Raw genomic sequence first — 21,974 nt, forward strand, 5'->3', positions numbered from 1 at the left:
GATTTTATTTATTTATTTTGGGGGGGGGAGTGGGAGTAAAAGCAGGAAGAGGGGCAGAGGGAGAGGGAGAGAATCTCAAGCAGAATCCCCGCTGAGCGCGGAGCCCGACACAGGGCTCGTTCTCATGACCCTGACATCATGACCTGAGCTGAAACCAAGAGTTGGACACTTAACTGAGTCACCTAGGCGCCACAGAAACTGATATTTTAATGAAAACTTTGGAGAGATACCAAGATATGTTTACATTCATTTAAAAAAAAAATGGAGTTATCAGCCATATTTTGCAGTTACTCAGATCTAGAATTTACCAGTGTTTACTAACTACTCACTAGGTACCAGTAACTGGGCTAGATACTTGTAAATGCTTTTTGTATTTCACGCCATATTTCTACCCAACATCCTTATCCTCCCATTATATTTTTCAATTTTAGATATTATATAGAAAAGTTACATCTCTTACATAATGCTCATCCCCCACCACAACATACCCAAACTTCATCTTTCCCAGGTTCCCTAATACAGTTATATCATAGGGTTCTGGTGAATAAATACTCAATGTTTACATTATTACAAGCATGTAAATACTATTCAGAGCTGTCCAAGGCATCAGGGATTTCAACATAAGGGAATGAGCAGGCTGATAAAGAAGACAAAACCCTGTGTCACAGCCTTGTAGTAGGTCTAAAGAGCAACCAATTCAGACCGGAGAAAGAGAATGGCATCTCCAAGATGGATGTGGGAAGAGGAGAGGAGAGAGAAGTTAGGAAGGATTGGTTGATGTGCTTGACTATATGGTGAGAAAATGTAGAGTCTACTTAAGAGTTTGGGTCTGAAATAGTGATAAGGACATAGGAAAGGAAGCAAGTACAAAAACAAAGTGATTATTAACCACAGAGAGAAAGTTTTACAGGAAAGGAAATGTAATCAAAGTATGCTGGATTCCCTGTTTTTATGGATTCTACATCTTCCTTTCCTTGGTTTACTACGGCCTTTTGATGGAATCCATCCTTTGGGAGTTTTAGTGTATAAGATGCAAAATATTTTTGAAAATTGTGTCACCCACTTTTCCCCAACATCACTGGCTATTCTTTTCCAATTTTCTTTGTGGGTTTCTTTTTTTCCTAACCTCTTAATATTAGGATTCCCCAGGACTCAGTCCTAGGCCTCTTGTTTATCTATACTTACATAAGTTATCTTACCTAGTCTTAGTGTTTCAAATACCATCTATATACTACAAACTGTCAGATTTATAGGTTTAGCCGATTTCTCTGTTGTCTGCTCACTCAACACCTCCCACTGAATGTTCATAGGGATGCTGAATCCGACAGTCAAAAGTGGGCTGGACTCTTCATTACCCACCCGCTCCCATCAAACTGTCCTCTCTAGAAGCCTCCCTCTCAGCAAATGACAATACCACTAATCTAACTGTTCAAACCAAAAGCCAAGAATTCATCCCTGACTCCTCATATCTCACCCTCTCTAGTCCATATATATCCTCTTGTCTCTGGAAATAATTACTTTTCACCCCCTCCAAGACTATCACCCTACTCTGATTCATCACTGTCTCTGCTCAGAATACAAACAGCTTCCTAAATACCATCCCTGTTCCCCTTTACCCCACTACACTACGTTATCCACACAGTGCCCAGAGTCACCTTGTATCATAAATCAGCTCAAGTCACTGGAACACACCCCCCCACACACACACACATCTTCTTCAACCCACTCAGTATAAAATCTAAATCCTTACTAGAGCCTACAAAGTCCTACATGATCTGGCCTCTGCCTACCTCTCTGATTTCATCCCTCCCTACTTCTTCCATTCACTCTACTCCAACTACTGGCCTTCCTTCTGGTTCTTTAAAATGGAAGCTTTTTCTGGCCTCAGGGCCAGAGTGTGCCCTGCCTAGCACACTCTTCTCTGAGATCTTTACATGCCCAACTCCTTCACGCTCTTTAGGTCTGTATTCAAACATCACCTCCACCAAAAGGCCTTTAAAACAGCCACATGCACATACACCTGCTCATATGTGGTCACTCTCTATGCTTTATTTACATTCTCCTGCTTTATTTCTCCTCAGTGCCCTTATCACCAGTTAAAATTATTATTTTATACTTAGTCTTTCTCCCCCATTAGAATGTAAGTTTAAGCTATTTTGTTCACTGCCATTTCTTTAGCATCTAGAAGAGTAACATTTGTAATCAGTTTTTTAATTGACTAAATGAGGAAATATGTGAACTAAAAAAAGTACACGAAAAAAGGTATCAAAAGATCCAACTGTCATCTTCAAAATCATCACCTTCAAAGACAAAAATTATAATTCTCAGAGTCTAAGGAACCTATTACCTTCAGAATCCAAATGATTTTTTCTTAGCATTATTTGCATTAGAAACTGAGTTATCATTATCTTCAAATAAAAATTTCATGCAGTACCATCATGGGTATTACTACATAAATAATGTAAAAATGATTTACCACTACCTTTGCCTAGTACAGCATTAGTTACAGTGTTAGCTGCTTTCAGTGGCTCTTGTGTTTCCTCAGTATGGATCACTCTCTTATTTTAGGAAGCCTATAACATCACAACTGAAACTAATTTATTGCTTTTGAGTCATAGCAAGTGGTGATAATAAATTTATATCTAAAATGTTAGAGGACTAACCCAAATCCTATCTCTGATTAGTTTTATAGCCTGTGGCTTGTTGGTTTTGTTTAAAAATGTGAAACCCATCTCTTAGCTGTGAAGTTTTGGGTGGCTAATCTCAGCTACTAGAAGGTAGGTAACATCATTGCCATAGTCTTTCGGTGCTTCTTGAACTACTGATCCCTGTACCTCTCCTGGATCTATTAGCTATAACCCTCTTGGATTTTAACAATTGAACTTCTGTTCTTGATTCTAGCATACTGGATGAAAAGTAACTGTTAAATCATTTTTAATGGACTAATATGAAAACTATCCAAAATAGAGCTTGAAATTCAAGACATTGTTTTAACACAACTACGCATGGAACAAGGTCTTATAGTGGCATAATAAAGCTCAAGTGTATACCATAACTGCAAAGTGAAAATAAATGCACACTTTAGAGTCAAAGATCGTACTATAGAGAAAACAAGTGGTTCCTAATCAGATAAAAGAACTTTTATTTAAAGAAGATAAAGTACCTTTTATTTAAAGCAAATAAAGCTATAGTTCTGCTTTATCACTAACAGGAAACTAAATGATAAAGAATTTACATTATTTACGTCGAGGATAGGACACTTCACTTATTGTGCCCTATTTTGAGTATAATGTATAGTTACGTTAGGTGCCACGTATCTCTTTAATCTTGCATCAGCAAGATTAAAAATATACTCACCCTATAAACTCACACTGTTATAAGTTGTATGTGTACACGTGCATGTGTGTGAGGGTGTGTACAGTTATGTTTAGGGAAGAAAAGGAAATGACAGACCTCAAAATACAGCACAAATAATATATATGTAATGATTCATATGGTGTGGAGGTTCTGCTAGTTATATGTAGTTGTACAAATGGTACAAAACAAAACAAAATGAAAAAAACAAAAAACAAAAACCCTTATACTGTGTTCTAACTGAAATGATGTATCACATAGGATTTAATAAAGCACATTTAACCATTCCACTTACCTGATTGTATGATGGTAAAATTTGAGGAGGTTAGAAATTTTATATAACAAAACTGCCCCAGGTTCAGCAACTATTACTTGTTCAATTCGAACCTATTAAAACATGTGAAAAAAAATTAAACATTTCTTAAAGGTATAACTTTTCTTCAATAATCACATGTGGTATAAACATGCATTTAAAAAGATAAAATTTAATTATTGCAGAAATCACAAAATTCCTTCTAAGTAATTTCTGAATATTAACTTATAGGGGATGGTAAAATAACAGAAACATTTTAACACAGATATACTCTACAAAAAAAAAAACAAAACCTAGATCCAATACCTACAGAATTTGGCTGAAGGCAGTTGCTACCAGAAATAATACAATGATGAGGTCATTGTGAGGGTTTTCACCAGATTATAACATAATGTAGTTCAGCACTATTTGCAAAGCAGCTGTTACACCCTAAAAAGAGATTATCAGTGCAAATACTGCTGTATCACCAAATATTCAGAAAAAAATGAAAGAATTCTTATCTTCAAACTATTAAACCAAATTTCCTTTTTTATTAGACAGTAACAGACAAATCTTAAATTAGCACCAACATGTATGTCTAATTATGGCTACCAGGGCAGTATCAGATCTACTGCAAAGTTAACTTGATTACTCTTAAGATTAACTACTAGGAATCCTTACTGATCTCGCCCTTACTTTATGTTCCCTAATTAATGGATACAATCTAAATCACACTGATAATGTGCTTATTTACGTATTATATCTGTTCCGAAGCTGCTGCTTACATTGTGTTTTCTTGTTTCCTAACCAGATTCTAAACACAGACAATTTGTTTTCTGCTTCTTTTACATCTCTACAGTACATACACAACAGATGCTTAATACACACTTTTGAAAATTGAAGTTTCTCTATACTTAGATTTTGGAATATGTCATAATGCCAACATATGTGATTTGCTAAAATAGATTTTACAAATGTATGTATATGAGCATATAAAACCCTCTTAGATTACAGAAAAAAAATGACCTTTACATGAATATGTTTATGAAATTCATACATCATACACACATACTGACACAAATTATAAATCATGAATGCTGTGTGAATTTAAAAACCATGATTTTTTCACATTACATTACAATTTCTCTCTAGGTCCAAGGCCTGGATCAATAGTGATTTAAATTATATATTATGTCAATAAAAGTGATATTTTCTAAATTTTAATATAATTATTAGGACAAAATATAAAAGATATTAATGTAGATACACAGCTCTTCTCTAGCAGATTTATAACAGCATAGAACCCACATAATTTACAAAGCTCAGAGCATATAGTACACTAAAGTTTTTATTAAAGAGATGGAATTCAAATGTTAGCTGAGAATATTAGATACCCAAATGAGGTCATATAGGAAGGAAATTCTTAAAATAGTGTAAATTGTCACAAGTATATAAAGGAAGGGAAGAGTTGTTGGATCATATAATGTACCACTATCAAGCTAATTTGATATGTAACTACTGTGAACATCTGTTAAATATTCTCTAGAGTACGCATTTAATATTACTATCATATGAAAAGATCTAAGGTTTCTGTCACTTCAGAAACTGAAAGAACTTTTATTCATTTTACAATAGAAATATTTTTGCTTGCTTACAAGTTTTTTCTTCACCTTTTGATATCTTACATTAAAATTTCACAGGCAGTCACAATAATGCCCTACAATTGTTGAAAACACCTTTTGGAACATAAACATTTAAGGAAAATGAAATAAGGTACATTTTAAAACAAAGGCATACTTTGGTATATAATCTCTTTATATAAGCAATGGGTATTAATTTAATTTTTTTTTTTTTTAAGATTTTATTTATTCATAAGAGACAGAGAGAGAGAGAGAGGCAGAGGGAGAAGCAGGCTGAGCAGGGAGCCCGATGCGGGACTCGATCCCAGGACCCTGGGATCATGACCTGAGCCGAAGGCAGACGCTTAACCATCTGAGCCACCCAGGCGCCCTATTAATTTAATATTTTTAACATCATAATAATATTTCTTACTCAGACCAGAACAAGAAACTCTAAAGTCCATTCCAACCCTCAGATTCTAGCATTATATTTTATACAATTACTTTAACAACAACAAAAAAAGGAATCAGTAATATAAGGAACATAATATCGTAAGTAAGGAAGGGGGTAAAGGGAGGTAAGGCAGATAAAATACAATTTATTCACCAAAGCAATTTATTCATTGCTATGACTCCAAGTTTCCTTTAACTCTATGTAGTTACAAAAAAATATGCAAAGTGTAGAAAGAGAAATATTTTTATACTCTCTTTTTCTATCTTTCCAATAACTGCTAGTATACAAAATAAGCAACATTTACATGAGTATAAATGTCTAAAAACCAAACTATGGCAAATAAATATTTCACTTGAGAGAACTAAGTAAAATAATTTCAAAATATTTTGCTATTTATTTACTGAATATGCAAGTGAATCCTAAGATGATCAAATTACAGTAATAATTAAATCTGTAAATCAACTGTTACAAGGGTGTGTTATCTGATATTTCCTTGCCTACAACAAAATACCAAAGAAAATCTCAGAAACAAAAAAAAATTAGTTTTAAAATTTGGTTCTTGGTAAGAATAAATCATAAACCTTCTAGATTTCAATTTCTACATAGTAAGTTGAAGTCAATCAACAAGGAAATTAAACCAACAAGTACAAAGTATTCCATAAATATTATTAAAGAAAAATACTGCTGCAAGCCTAGTAGGTATCAGGAACTATGTACTTCATCTACACAGTTTTCTCATTTGATCTTCACAACCACCATTAATTTAATAGTAGCTTTTTCTTTTTTTTTTTTAGATTTTTATTTATTGGAGAAAGAGAAAGAGAGAGCACGAGCAGGGGGGAGGGGCAGAAGGAGAGGGAGAAGCAGGCTGCCTGCTGAACAGGGAGCCCAATGCCAAAGGGGACTGGATTCCAGAACCCTGGGATCATGACCTCAGCCAAAGGCAGATGCTTAACAGACTGAGCCGTCCAGGAGCCGCATGGTAGGTATTTTTATATACAGGTTCAACAGAAGAGGCAACTCGAACAAGTGAACACAATTAAGTGGCAAAGTGGAAATTCTAACCCAAGTTTGACTTCAAATTCTGTTCCTTGTACTATAAATAGTATTGATAATAAAACTTACACATGTTATTTTATCCTTGTATTTATCATCATTTATTGTTAGACAAAAAACGTACAATGCTTGAAACAATAAAGTAAATGGAACATGTTCTTAGAAAATTTCTGTTAAGAGTTCATAAATAAGTTATTTCAACTTAAGGGACTTTTTCTCAATTGATTAACATAAATTACCATGGAAAACATAATATGGTAAAAAAAATAAGTGAATATATATAAACTAAGAATATTTCAAATTTTCTTCCTTAAAGAGAAAATTGACAATACTTACTTTAAAATGTATTTTGTTATCCTACACTAATGTGTTAACTTGAGAAAACTATAGCTTGACTTCAAGCTGTTAACAGTTCTTTTAAACTCACAGGAATAAGGTAATAATTTAGCCAGATGCCATATAACATATATAAAAAACAAAATATTTACCTTTAGAGGCCTGCACACACCCTCAGTAATGTGCCCAACAACTTCCTGGATATTTTCTTCAACACCTACAATTAATTACAACATAACTGAAAATTTTTTTCCATATCACACATAAGTTCAAAAAACTAACAAACAATAATGCATATGATTAATGGCACTAATAACAAACATTTAAAGTAACATAGTATTTTATTAAGTTCAATATCTTTTAGGACATTATTAATTATGTTAATGTCTGGGTCTAGAGCCTTGTTAATTTATTGCACTGCTGACTAATAAAATGAACATTACTTCTTTGTGAAAAAGAATAAATGTATGTATGAGTCACAGGAAAAAATGACTAGGAAACATATTAACTGAAGGAAGTGATGTAAAGACGTATTAGTATTTGTTCTACAAACGCCTTACTCTGGGCAGGGGTGCTGAACACAGAAGCTGAGGATATAAAGACGGAAAGCACACCTTGTAATCTAATAGAAAAACTGGCATTTACTAAATACTGACTATTTACCAAGGTCCTGTGTACTTGGCATTTACTGCCTGTGACCGCCTTCTTTTTTATAGATAGAGAAACTGAGGCTTGGAAGAATGAAGCCATTCCCAAAGAATAACTTGTTTCATCCAATTCCGATCTATATTCTTCCAACCTCTTCACATTGCCTCTCATATATACTTCACTAAAACATCTTTTAAGAAATTCATTCTTTTAAACTAGGTAATTAGGATAACAGAAAACAACTTAAAAAAGTTCAGACCTTGTGCCAATCAAACAGACATGCTGAGTTTAATTTGAATATCAAAGAGTAAAAAAAAATGAGGAAGGGTAAATAAGGATCTTCCCCCAATTTGTACACTAGCCTCTCCTGGAGATCACGTTGTGAGCCAGAAGGATGAGGGGCTGGGCAATGCAACACAGTCAAGTGATACCAGTCACAATATTTCTCTTTAATTCCTATCAAAAATAGAGTATCTTAATTTTCCATTTACCCCTCAAACTCTAACAGGCATCTTAAGATAGTCACAATATTAAGAAGATCTGAAATTCTGTAAGAAACAGACATAGCAACTCAAAAAGCATCATTTTTTCTTCCTTGAAACCAAGACCAAAATTTTAAGTACATTTAGTACTACCTGAGTAATTATTCAAAAAACTTTACAACAGTCACGTGAGAATGAATAAGGGGTTGGACAGTAGAAAAGAATTAGTAGCTTAATGACCTTAAACAAGTCCCTCAGTCTGTTTACTCATAGATAAAAGGAAGATAATACCACCTCCTGCCTTTAAAGCGTGGCGCGGAAGATCTGAGACAGTGTACGCTACACACTTAAAAGCAAGGCAGGGGAGCGCAGGCCTGATATGGGAAGGCTACAAGGGACCAGCACACAAGTGTGAACAGCTGTGACAGGAAAGTGATGGAGGAGAGAAGTCTATTAGCAGAAAAGGGGGGAAACCAGAGAGGAAAATTAATTAGCGTGCTTAATGTGGCACCTAGGTGTGAAGAGCTTATCTCTGTGAAGATGACAGCAATAAGAATAGAAACAGAGAAGCCTTGGGTTATTTTCTATACTTAGACATTAGCAATAACAACCAGAGGACCCACCTTGTATAGTTACATGCTTTAAGAGAGCTTCAAGGTGTTCTTTTTCAGAAGCAGTAGCTTGATGGAGCCAAGCCAACATATCTCCTACGTATCTAATGTAAAAACTAAATGTTAGTAAAGATTTCCTTCAGAAAAACATCAACTATTCCAACACTGTCTGATTACTATACCTCAAAGGGTCATGGGAGTGCATTTCAATGGGTCTTGGTGTGCCTCCTGGGCCCCCTCTCGTAAGAGCATCAATAAATCCACGAACGACAGTGCTTCTTCTGGCTGTCCCAAATTCATCTAAGGTATACCTAGAAGAAATACGTTATTTGAAAAACAGATGTGTTTCTTTTTAATGAGTATATCAAACTATTCATGCAATTTCTGAGATAACCAACACATCTACAGCTTTTTTACACAACTCTCTCAAGCAATACTGTTTTTAAACAACAAAAAAATATCTATGAAATAACTTTATCATAATGAAAATTCAGTCTAAAGGTACATATTTTTACTCCTCCTCAGAAAGAATGTTGGAATTTGGGATCAGTAACAGGGGCAATGGCAATAAGGGACAGAGCAGTGGGTCTGGTAAAAGTAAAAAGCAAGGAAAGGTGAAAATTCGGGATTCTTCAGGTTTCAGCACCCTTGGAGTCCAAAACATGATGTTCTAGTGTTCACATGGGCCATAATATCTAGTTCTCAGAGGACTGCTTACAGTTAGAACTCTGCAATCCAAAAAACAACAATTTTTCTTCTACCATCAATTTTTTCCCAAATATACTATCCATATCCAAAAGCTTATTTTGACTCCAATACTAGACATACATTCCTTAAATTTACTGACCAATGAGGCATACAGAGCAAAAACTTTTTTTATGTATATTTAGAAATCATCTATTGTGGTTAAAAGAAAAAAAAAAAAAAGGCTTCCTAAAGTGAAGGAGTTTATAGGAAAGGGAACTTTGAACTGGGAGATCAGACAATTTGGGGTGAAATCACAGGATGGCCTGGAGTTGCCAAGAGTGCCCATTTCTTTGACTAGAATCAGCCTTGGTTTCCCACTATGACCACCATTCCTTACACCCACCCACCAATTCAAAGTTCTTGCTATTTTAAAAGTACACAGGAAAACAAGAAATTTTTTCGCAGTCCAGTGTCAGCAGATTCTAGACCCATGAACTTCTAAATCTCTAAAGAGTTTCTAACAGACTTCATATTAAGAATGATTTCATACCCTACATATAAACCAAAGTTACCAAAATTTGGGATTTGGGTTTCCAAAAGAATTAATTTCTTCTACTACTATAAAAGCTATACTGCTTTCTTTAATATGCTACTGATTTAATAAAAAATCCACATTTTTTCAGGGGTGCCTGGGTGGCTCAGTCAGTTAAGTGACTGACTCTTGATTTCTGCTCAGGTCATGATCTCAGGGTCATGAGATTGAGCCCCATGTCAGTTCCACACTCAGCAGGGAGTCTGCTTGAGATTCTCTTTCTCCCTCTGCCTCCCCACCCCCTGTACTCGCACACACACTCTCTTCCTCTCTCAATAAAAAAATCTTAAAAAAAATGTTAAAAAAATAAAAAAAATAAAATCCACATTTTTTTAAACATAAGAAAGCTGGAAGAGGGAATATTTTTAAATAAAAGGGAAAGTGTAGTAAAGTGGTCAATATCTACAAATTTGTGGGAATCTGAACCTTTTTAAAGGGCTGTTCACTAGAAACCAGATCATGGTTTTTTGTGTTTGTCTTCAGTTAAAAGGAAATGGGTCTGAAATTCTATGCAGTGACATACTAGCAATAAATCAAGATGAAATGCACTATGCCGCTAAGCTCTAAGCACGCAGTGACCTTGCAATCACTTTCTATTTTTTAAAACAAATTAGAACCAAAATGCTTTGATTTTTTCTCATGCTCTTAAACTATAAATATGTTTAGTAAAGAATGTGTTCCTTTAAGTATCACCAACTCCATGAAATGACTTATGATCAGATGATTACTTACAGCACAAAATTCACAAACTTTTAACTTCTCAAATACATAAAACTCATCCTTAGAACCCAACCTGCCACAACAAACAGAAGCAATGTAACTTCTGTTTCTAGGCCTATTCACTCTGACCACAAGTTATGTTAGAAACCAGTGAATTCACTGGCATTTTAATGGGGGTGGGAGTGAATTATCAAGCCTGACAAACACTGGACTCCGATCTGTGTAATTATATGAAATATACTTATACATTAATATGAATGTGAATCCCCCTGCAACAATAGATATAATTTGAAGCAAAACCAGCATGCACTACAATGAATCTTCAATGACATCTATATATATGAAACACCTTTTCCCAGAGAAAGAAGAAAATTTCTTTGACTAAAAAGAGATTATTTCCCAACAAAGGTCAAAAATTCAAAATGGAGCTTTACAAAGGTGAATGTTAAAATGATATAAATATTCTAAAATGCCTCTAAGCTAAAAGTAAAAATTAAAGTCCCCATTTTTAATGTCTATAGCAAAAAAAAGAAAAGTTTTGGTCAAAAAGCAAATTAAAATATGAAAAATGTTGGTCAAAAACAAATTAAAAGAATAGTTTAAAAGCCTCCAAGAAATGTAACAAATACATAAAGAATGAAGAAGCCAGCAAATTACTACATTCTTTAACACTTTATATTCTGAAGGTCTACCAAAGGAAGATGTCAATCTATTCTACTTATAATAAAGTTCTTTATGAAGACATTTTTTTTTTTCTTTTGAAGATTTTTTTTTTAATTTATTCATTTGAGAGAGAGAGCACGAACACAGGGGAGAGGCAGAGTGTGAGGAAGAAGCGAATCCCTGCTAAGCTAGGAGCCTGAGGTGGGGCTCGATTCCAGGACCCAGAGATCCCAGGACCCAGAGATCATGACCTGCGCCGAAGGTGGCAGCTTAACCACCTAAGCCACCCAGGCGCCCCTATTGAAATTTCTATACCTGATTTATTAAAAATAAATAATGCATTAGCACTCTAGTTACATACTACCTAATAAAAACTGGGTGGAAACTTTTCCCAAGGACTTCATTACCATTTTTCTTGCACATGATACCTACACATTTGAGACACACTAAGGGCAAGTGAAGCTTTTACACATTACTTAAATAAAGTTCATATAGTGCCATCTGGTGGTTAAGAGATACATTGTTAAATTTTTCCTAAATTTAAAGAAACTACCACTTTGAAGATAAATGATTACTTAATGAAAGGCCAATTTCCTCTTTTTTAGCATCCATCTTATGGGAATCAATTGGTCTTAAAAATCCTTCTTCCCAAGTTAACTTCCAAATGCCTCTTAAAATCTTCCCAACTGCACTGCTGCCTTCCTTATTCCCTGGCATGTGCCCCTTCAACATAAATCTTTTTCGCCTATTACAGTTCTATTCTTTGTCTTTCCAGCTTTTCCTGGCTGTCACAACAGACTCTAAATACACCCCTCTGTGGTTGACAACTTTCTAGTTTATCTCCTTTCAAAATAAAAATAATAGCTAATACTTAGTGATGAGCAAAGCATTGTGCTAAACACCTTATGTGAACAATCTAATTTAATATTCACAAAAACCTGTAAGATAGGCACTATTTTCATCCTCATTTAAGTAAACTGAGGTTTCTGAAAGTAGAGGGGCTTATAAAAAATCAAATTCAGAGCTCACCTTCCAAACTATTATGCAATACTGCTCCTTTCCAAGTGTTTCTCAAGAATCAAAATTTAGTAAAAATATATTTACATGGTAGAAGTCAGCTGACCAAAACACACAAAGGCATTTTTTTAAACAAAGACTAACTTTATGAACAAATAGGAATGTGTGGACAACGTAACACTTGATTAAAATCAAATACCAAATATTTTCAGTATAAAAGACTCTCATAATTAAACACCAATACCTTAAAGTAAAAAGGCTGGGAAAGATATTCCAAGGTAGATAAAATCTGCTGAGCTGGTGATCCATAGTGAACATGCCTTACCACATACACATGCACCACATTCAGGGCTATGACAAAGCATCTCTTGCTACCAACCCAACAGCCAGCGCAAGCTTTTGCAACCAATTTCCCCAAAATACATGTTCTTTCTCAATCTACATCTTCGCACCTGCTGTTCCCTCAACTTGGGATGTTCTCAATTCCCTTCTCTTCCTGGAAAATGCCTATTCAATCCTGAGAACTCACTTTAAACCTATTTCCCAGAGGAAACCTTCCCTAATGTTCATCCCTTTCCCCTACCACAGAACACCTGAGCCACACAGCACCTGACACAGAGACTCTAAAATAGCAATTAATACAGTCATTAAAATGGATGTGTATCTGCTCCCATAAAATAAAGCAATTTGAGGGTAGAGTTTTATTGATGTTGTGTCTCTAGCACATAGAACTGTGCTTAACATATAGTAAGTACTCATTAAGTAGTACTGGAATGTTATTATTTTACACAGCTGTCCCAGCATTTGTGTTCTGGAAACTTCTTATGGGCTAAACAATGTTCCAATCAGAAAGAATAATAGGGAAATCCTCTTAAACTATTACAAGCCTCTGAAAGGCATGACTCAGAGCAGGATTGAATGCCTATGTAGAAGTCCCCTGGTTTTCTGTTTCCTGCATTATAACTCCCCACTGGGTCTCCCTATTTCCATACTATTGCAGAAATTAAAAATTTTTAAAAAATACTTCTATTTTATATAAAGAACAAAATTAAAATACAGAATAATAAAAAATATGTGAACAATTAATAATGCATAGAATTCTTATACAAATTATCATCATACATCTCTTGGCCAGCATAACTTACGGAATCAAACACCTGAACTCTAAATCCTATTAATGGAATCCTGATTTTAAATCTCCTTTTTTCATTTCTGGGAAATTATATTTCTCAGTCCCCTATTTGACCTCTTTCTCTCTAGGGAAGGGTTGATAGAGGAGTTTTAGTTTCATGCAACCCTAAGGTAGTGAATGAGATGACAGATTGAGGAAAAGCCCCTTAACCTCTACATAAATAAAGGGTAGTCTAGATATAGGGACAGCCTGCTTTTCCCCACCTTATGGCATTCTATAATACACATTACGCAAATAAGCTGATGCTCCAATGATACACATATGAGATGAAAATATCACTGTAAATTATATTACTCAAACTAGTGTATATAATTTGATAATACTGAAAGCTAGCATAACTCATCAAAGAAAAAGCAGATTTATTTTTTTTAAATTAGGAAAAAGTCACCAACTTATATAAGACAGGTCTATCCTGCAGGGCTTCCATAGCCTGAGTTAATACTGGAGATATGTCACATGATTCTTGTGTCAATGTTCTGGATTCACCTGAAAAACAGTTAACATATAATTATAGCACTTGTTAAATTAAAATTAGGTCTTTATTATATCCATTGTACAGAGTCTAAATTCTTTAACAAATATTGCATAAAAAAAACGCTCAGAAAAACTTACAGAATATGCCAGTCAAAAACTATTTTATGCTGTCAACCAAACTAAAAATGTAAGCTTAAGTATTTGTATAACTTTATATGACCACACATGCTATCCAGTGCACCCCAAACCTCTATTAAACTACAGTTCCAAAGAAACCAATCAATGAACAAATTCACGGAGTAACTGCTACACACATGGCAGTGTTCAAGGGGAAGGGGGGGTGAATAAAAAATACATTACCAATCCCTTCCTTTGGGAGCAAACTTTAAGCAGTTTGCTAAAAATGTTTATATAAATAATATATGGCAATAAGATTATAATTTCAAAACAGTTTAGATTCTAAACTTTTAAAAATCTCTACACCAACATCTTCTTTACTATTCTAATTTTATGCATAAAATGCTAACTAAATGTTTACTATGTTCAAAAAACTTAGAACTTGTTCAAAAATACCCAAACATTTGGTATATGTGGACCTCATACTAGCAGTATATTTTCTAGCAAGCACTGAGAAAAATGTATGCATGTTTGGAATTGAAAGTATCTTTTTTTTTTTAAACAAGACTGTTGACTATATTCCCTATGCTGTACTTTTCACCTGCATGACTTATTTTATAACTGGAAGTTTGTATCTCTTAATCCCCTTCACCTAGTTTGCCCACCACCCCCATCCAACTCCCCTCTGGCAATAGCCAGTTTGTTCTCTGTATTTAAGAGTCTGTTTGTTTGTTTTGTTTTTCAGATTCCACATATAAATGAAATCATATAGTATTTGTCTTTCTCTTTCTGACTTACTTCACTACTTCACTTAGAATAATAATTCCCTCTAGGTCTATCAATGTTGTCACAAATGGTAAGATTTTAGTTGCTTTTACGGCTGAGTAATAGCTGATTGTATATATATACATATATATATGTATATATATACGTATATATACGTATATATACACCACATCTTCTTTATCCATTCAGTTGACCCTGGGTTGTTTCCATATCTTGGCTATTGTAAATAATGCTGCAATAAACATAAGGGTGTATATATCTTCCTGAATTACTCTTTTCATTTTCTTGGGGTAAGTATAATCTAGTAGTGGAATCACTGGATCATATGGTATTTGCTTGTAATTTTCTGAGGAACCTCTATACTGTTTCCCACAATGGTTGCACCAATTTACATTCCCATGAATACTGCACGAGGGTTCCTTTTTCTCCACATCCTCACCAACACTTGTTATTTCTTATCTTTGTGATATTAGTCATTCTGACTAGTGTGATATCTCATTGTGATTTTGATTTGCACTTCCCTGATGATTAGTGATGTTGAGTATCTTTTCATGTGCTTGTTGGGTCATCTGTAGGTTTTCTTTGGAAAAATGTCTATTTAGTTCCTTTGCCCATTTTTTAATCAAATTGTTTTTCTGGTGTTGAGTTGCATGAGTTCTTTATATATTTTGGATATCAATCCCTTATCAGATATATCATTTGAAAATATCTTATCCCATTCAGTAGGTTGTCTTTTTGTTTTGTTGATGGTTTCCTTTGCAGAAATTAGGTATCTTAAGATGACTCCAAAGTCCTTAGGAGTCAGAAGGCATAGTTTAGAACCACTATGTTAGGTGTTGTGGAAGCACAAAAAAATGTGAGGGAATGTCCTTGCCTTTGAGAAAGTAGAAATCTAACTGGAGAGGCTAAGATATACATATATGAAAAGTTAAGTATAATGTACCGAATGTCAAATATTTCCAGCAGTTAGAGTTTAGAGATGGGAAAAGTCACTGTGATTTAATGTAGTCATGGAGAGTTCCAGAAAGATGCAGAACCTAAGTTCAGTCTAGTATAGGTATTACTAGTTAACTGTTTGTACTCCTAACTCCTTCCAACAGTCAGTTGGTAATACCTATTAAAATGTCATGTACTTTTGGGCGCCTGGGTGGCTCAGTTGTTAAGCGTCTGCCTTCGGCTCAGGTCATGATCCCAGGGTCCTGGGATCGAGCCCTGCATCAGGCTCCCTGCTCAGCGGGAAGCCTGCTTCTCCCTCACTTCTATCCTATCCTGTCTTAACTGTCTTAACTTGGGTTTTAACAGGCAATTCTGTGAACAGATTACTGAAACATTTTAAAACAAAACTAAGAATAAACCACTTGTGGCAGGCAAAATAATGGCCCTCCAAAGATCTCTAATTCCTGGAACCTGTGAATATGTTATAGTACATAGCAAAAGGGACTTTACAGACAAAATTAAGGTAACAGATCTTAAAACAGGAAAATGTTCCCAGATTACCCAAGCAAGTCCAATGACATAGGTCTTAAAAGTAGAAGAGGCTGGCAAAAGAGTCAGTCAGAGATATGATATGGACAAAGAGGCAGGAGAGATTAAAGTGAGAGACTGACTCAATCCATTATTGCTGGCTCTAAAGACAGAGGAAGAGGCCATAAGCCAAAGAATGTAGGAAGCCTCTAAAACTGGGAAAAGCCCTCAGTGACAGCCCGCAAGGAAACTCACACCTCAGTCCGTCCTACAGACTCAAGTTACTAAATTATGCCAACAAACTAAATGAACAAGGAAACGGATTTTTCTTAGAGCCTCCAGAAATGAATGCAGCCCTACCAACATTATTTGTGGTGACACCATGTCTGATTTCTGACCTACAGAACTATAAGATAATAAATTTGTGTTGTCCAAAGTCATTAAGTTTGTGGTGATTTGTTAAAGCAGCAAGAGAAAAATCAATTCACCATGTATAAAACAGTTATTTAAATAATAAAAAATGTCTAATCAACTCTAAGATAATGTAGGGCAGAAATACTGACTTTATTTTTTTATTATCATCCTTAATCATACAGAGCTTCAATGATAGAAGATGCTCATGATACAAACACAGTATGTTCAAAAGTAAAGTTCATTTTTCTTTTTAAAAATACTTTTTGATTACTAAGATCAAAATATGATAACAAAGGTCAGGTGAAATAACCAAATTGAAAACTAATATTCATGCATCTAGACCGTATGAAAGAAATCACTTACTTTGAGCCCACCGATAAAGCCTTTCATAAGCTGTTTCTTGAAGCAAGGCCATCTGTTCCATAATTTCTAAACTAAGAAAATTAAAGATTTATTTTAATTTAAAGTTTTAGACAATAGCTACACCTAAGAATTTAATTGTTTTAATTACAGAGTGATCTGGTTACAACATATTAACTTTTTATCATTTTATGGAATGATTTTTCAATAATTTTTTTATGACTTAATAAATGTCAAATTTTAATACCATCACTTAGATTGGCAAGTGTTGTTTTACTCTGTAAGTATCAGGGTATAACTAACTCCCTCCTTATCCAAAGATACATAAAGATTAAATTCCTATTTCACAAAATGTCATTATTTCAAAAAGGACCTCGGATGCCTTTAAAATTTTAGAAATATACAAGGAAATGATTTGAAATAAACTGAAAAGGCTACTACTCACCCTGCTGTTTGTTGGTTTGTACGCAAGAGAACTTTGACATCGTTATGAATCCGTTTTACTCTTCCCAATGCCTTGAAAAAATCCTTTAAAATTAAGAATGCAACTTTAAAATGTCCATGTTTTCAGGTGAAATTGCATTACTCTAAATTGAAATATCACTACAAGGGAAAAACAAATCCTTTCACTTACTCTAATGAAGGCTTCCTAAAACTGACCTCAACTTTCTCTAAATTTTTAGAGAAAGTATAACAGATATTTATTTACATTTTAAAACACATTAATTCAATGTCTGCTAGTACCAAATAGTATGCTAGTTGCCGGGAACACAAAATTTATAAAGACAAAAATCCCTGTCCTCAAGAAATATATAGTCTAGTGAGAGAGAATGCAAACCTAAAGATGACTACATAAAGAAAAACATGCTACGTATTACACACCTTATGACTTAATTAACCATAGCTTTGTTATCACTGAAGATGATGTTTTACATATCTTTTATATACCTGTTCCTGCCCCCTAATCCAAGAGTAGAATGTAAAGTTGGAGGCATAAAAGCTGCTCATAAATATACAGGAACTGACTGATGCTGAACTTCAAGATTTTTTTTTTTCCTTTAGAAAAAGGCACTGAAGCCTTAGTTTCCAGTAACAATGTTCCAATCATGAAAATAATGAATTAGTTATTTTTCTTTGATGAGTGAAATTAAAAAAAAAAAAAAAAAACTCTTCTAATACCGTTTACTATTTCTGCTAAGTGGAGGAAAGGTAAGATGTCAAATATTTCAAATGTGCAAAGTTCCACAAACTATAAAGGGCAATAACCACCAATAAGTAATGTACAAACCAATTCTCTACCTACTTAACTCCTTACTCCCAGATGACTGATTCCACTCTAGCCTAGCAGTAAGAAAAGAGTGACATCTATCAAGAGCAGCTCAGCGAGCCCCTCCCCCTTCTGAGAACTTGTCCTGTTCTCAACCCTTGAACGATGACAACGGGCTTAGGTTTATAGCTTTTCCCAGTGAGAAGACTGCAAAATTCCTTTTTGGAGAAAGTGAATGTCTTCAGGAAAAACAAAGAAACAAAACTTTAACTGGTTGTTTAGCATTTTGAGGGGCTTTAGAGTTTTGTGTCAGTTTGGAAAGAAGGGCATAGATTCAGAAATTAATTAGATGAAAAGAGAAGGAATTTCAAATTCCAGGAAAGACAAGAAGAAACATGTATTCATTGTAATGCCATGGTAATGAAAAGAGAAAATGTCATATAACTGTACTGTAAGGTAGGAAGGAAAGACAACATGTATGTGTGTAAGAGGAGGGTAAGAGACTAAAATCTCCTATTTCATGATAGGAAATCAATAGATAATAGGTAACATAGATAACCAAAGCCTTTTTTTTTTTTTTTTTAAATCAACAGATCCAGGATGCAGAATTTAGAAAAGAAGCAATTAACAAGGTTGAAAATGGTTGACGAAGGACTTAGAGATGAGGAGGAGTAGGTTTTCTTTATAAATTTGATACTCTTTGATTTCTTAAAAAAAAAAAGTTTAGATATTGCTTTGAATAAACAAGCAAAAAAGCCAAATTAAGGTAATTTAAGATGCATCTTAGTTTCTAAACTTAAAATACATTTTTAAATCAAACTTTTAAGATGGTAAAATAAAGCCTTAAAAAAAGTGATTTCTCTGCAAATCAGTATCTGCTATGCTTTAAATGATTGTAACAATGAACAAGATACCTCAGTAATAGGTCCTTCTCTAGTGCCTCGGAGGAGACCCATTTCATCAGAAGTCAGCTGGAACTTGGATAAGAAGGCATCTGCGACTTGTGCTCTTATTTCTAATCTTTGACTATAATTTTAAAAAAGCAATAAAAAGTCACGCATGCTGTGAATTTGCATCGCCTAAAACAAGTTATATCTCTGACATAATAATTTCTTAAAACAAGTGTGAAAGATTCTCAACATCTTTGAAAACCTCATTTCTGCCTCAAACATTAGAAGCTCATCAGGCATGTAGTTAATAAAATTAGCTGAACTTGTTCTACCTCAGATACCTGCAGACAGCAAAAGTAGTTAATCATTATGCAAAAGAAGAAATAAGTTCACAAATGGTCCCTGCACAACAAATTCTCAGCCATTTACATGTACTTGAACTGTTCATCTTGTAGTAACAAGGTTATCTTACAGGAGAGAAATATGCCCATCTTCAACTAATTTCTTCTTAGTCAGTAAAAATCCTAAGCTTCTGAAGTTTTCACATGAAGTACACAGCAACCAAAAATCAGGTCTACTATTTTTTACTTCAGGTTAGAAACAGAAGTCAAGAACTCATTTACCAATTCTTCATAAATCCATAAAAGCACTTCACTTTTGTCTTCCCCACTTTTTCTGCATGATACGGTAATAAAAAAGCCTTTTAAATTACATTATCTGGATGCAACCTCTCTAGACTAGGTTGACAATTAAGAAAAGGCATGCTTGGGCACCTGCATGGTTAGGTGGCTCAGGTGGTTAAGCAGCTGCCTTCGGCTCAGGTCATGATCCCAGAGTCCCGAGATCAAGTCCCTCATCAGGCTCCCCGCTCAGTGGGGAATCTGCTTCTCCCTCTGACCCTACCCTCTCTTGTGTGCTCTCTCTCTCACTCTCTCTCTCAAATAAATAAAGTAAAATCTTAAAAAAAAAAAAAAAAAAAGACACGCTCTCCTCTGGAATGTGGTCTGCAAGGACCTGAAGGACTGAGTCGAGTCACCATCTAAAAGCAAGTTAGGACTACAAACTACCTGAATGAATTTCAACATTCCTGGCTTCTCTATCTTAGATTTAAAGATATATAAATAAAATTGGGTTTCACTAGCAGTATTCACAAGGCAGTAATATTCCACAATTCAATAATATTCAAATGAGAGTGAACAAAATAAACATGAACATTTTATGTATAGAGAGTACAATGCATCTGCCGTGTTTGTTTTGTTAGTGTGGTGGGGTTGTGAGGTTTTAAATTCAGTCAAATGCTCTGAAGTAGTATAGCAAGTTAGAAAGTAAAAGTCCTCTAGGTGGCAGTAACATTCTGTTTATCTCAAATAATGTAAATCACCCAATGAAATCTACATTAGATAAATGGCATATGTCCTTAATCATCTTATTATGGATATCAGAAAGTTACCTTAACAGGTTTTGTTTTATACTCTTAAAGCTCCAATCATTAACATACAGGATTTAAAGTAATTATAAGAATTCATAAAATTCCTTCAGATTATACAGATCAATCATTTTGACTAAAACCTTTTTGATGCTTCTTTTGGATCTACCTTTAGAGTCAATTTATTAGGCACAAAGGAAATAAATTTCTTTAGTTTATAATTTACTTTTGTTTTAATTAAAGCTAGTATTATCTATCTTGATATTACTTCTTAATCATTAAATTTCATTCCAAATAATATTGTTGACTATTCTAAAAAAAAAAAAAAAAAATCCATGAAATAAAGACTTTGAACCAGAGGCTCTATATCTACAAAAGATTTGGTCCAAAAATATGTTGAACAATGGCCATACTGCTAAAACAAGGGTTTGGTATCTCAAGATGAGAACTTTTTTTAAAGTAGTGATGAAATAAATTCTAATATATTTTTTAAATCATATTACTCTTTAGTTACCATATATATTCTTCCCAGGTAAAACTGCAAAACCATTCTGATAGAAAGTTACTGTTAGATAGTCCATGGGAGCATCTGTGCAATCCAGTAACATTAAGGGGGAACCTACGATGCGTAAGAGCCCTAAGTCAAGGTCTGGTGTGACAAAAGATACATATGAAACAGACTTCATCATCATCTTACATCACAGGTGAAATATGGTATCTTTGGGAGAGCTTTTAATATTTAAATAAAACCATATGAAATAAATGTTCATATAAAACATAAATGGCTATTATAAATTACAACTTCTTTGAGATGTGTTCATGTAATCACTGCATATAAATAAATATAGCAAATACATACTGTGAAATAACATGCAGCAGATAAATATAATGTAGATCTGTATATATTAACATAAAGTGATCTACAAGGCATTTTATAGGTGCAAAAAGCAAGTCTCCAAAAAATATGTAGAGCAACACACATTTTTTTTTAAATACATATAATACACCCATCAATGAATTTTCAGGACATGTATCCATATATTACCTAAGTAT

The 21,974-nt window shown here is 34.2% G+C and overlaps 1 protein-coding gene across 2 annotated transcripts in view; it reads right to left on the reverse strand.

The window, feature by feature from the left end:
- Window positions 1-21,974, reverse strand: part of COG6 (component of oligomeric golgi complex 6) — an 89,979-nt gene that overhangs the window by 51,694 nt on the left and 16,311 nt on the right. For both annotated transcript variants that reach the window (XM_032403106.1, XM_032403107.1), the window contains exons 5-12: window positions 19,520-19,631; window positions 17,784-17,866; window positions 17,342-17,412; window positions 14,116-14,209; window positions 9,035-9,163; window positions 8,865-8,956; window positions 7,264-7,328; window positions 3,650-3,741 (exon numbers count right to left, since the gene is read on the reverse strand). In XM_032403106.1, coding sequence (XP_032258997.1) covers window positions 3,650-3,741; window positions 7,264-7,328; window positions 8,865-8,956; window positions 9,035-9,163; window positions 14,116-14,209; window positions 17,342-17,412; window positions 17,784-17,866; window positions 19,520-19,631 — 738 coding nt within the window. The remainder of the gene's footprint in view (window positions 1-3,649; window positions 3,742-7,263; window positions 7,329-8,864; window positions 8,957-9,034; window positions 9,164-14,115; window positions 14,210-17,341; window positions 17,413-17,783; window positions 17,867-19,519; window positions 19,632-21,974) is intronic.

Source organism: Phoca vitulina, unplaced genomic scaffold (assembly GCF_004348235.1).
Source record: "Phoca vitulina isolate PV1807 unplaced genomic scaffold, GSC_HSeal_1.0 scaffold5, whole genome shotgun sequence".
NCBI classification, from domain to species: Eukaryota; Metazoa; Chordata; class Mammalia; order Carnivora; family Phocidae; genus Phoca; species Phoca vitulina.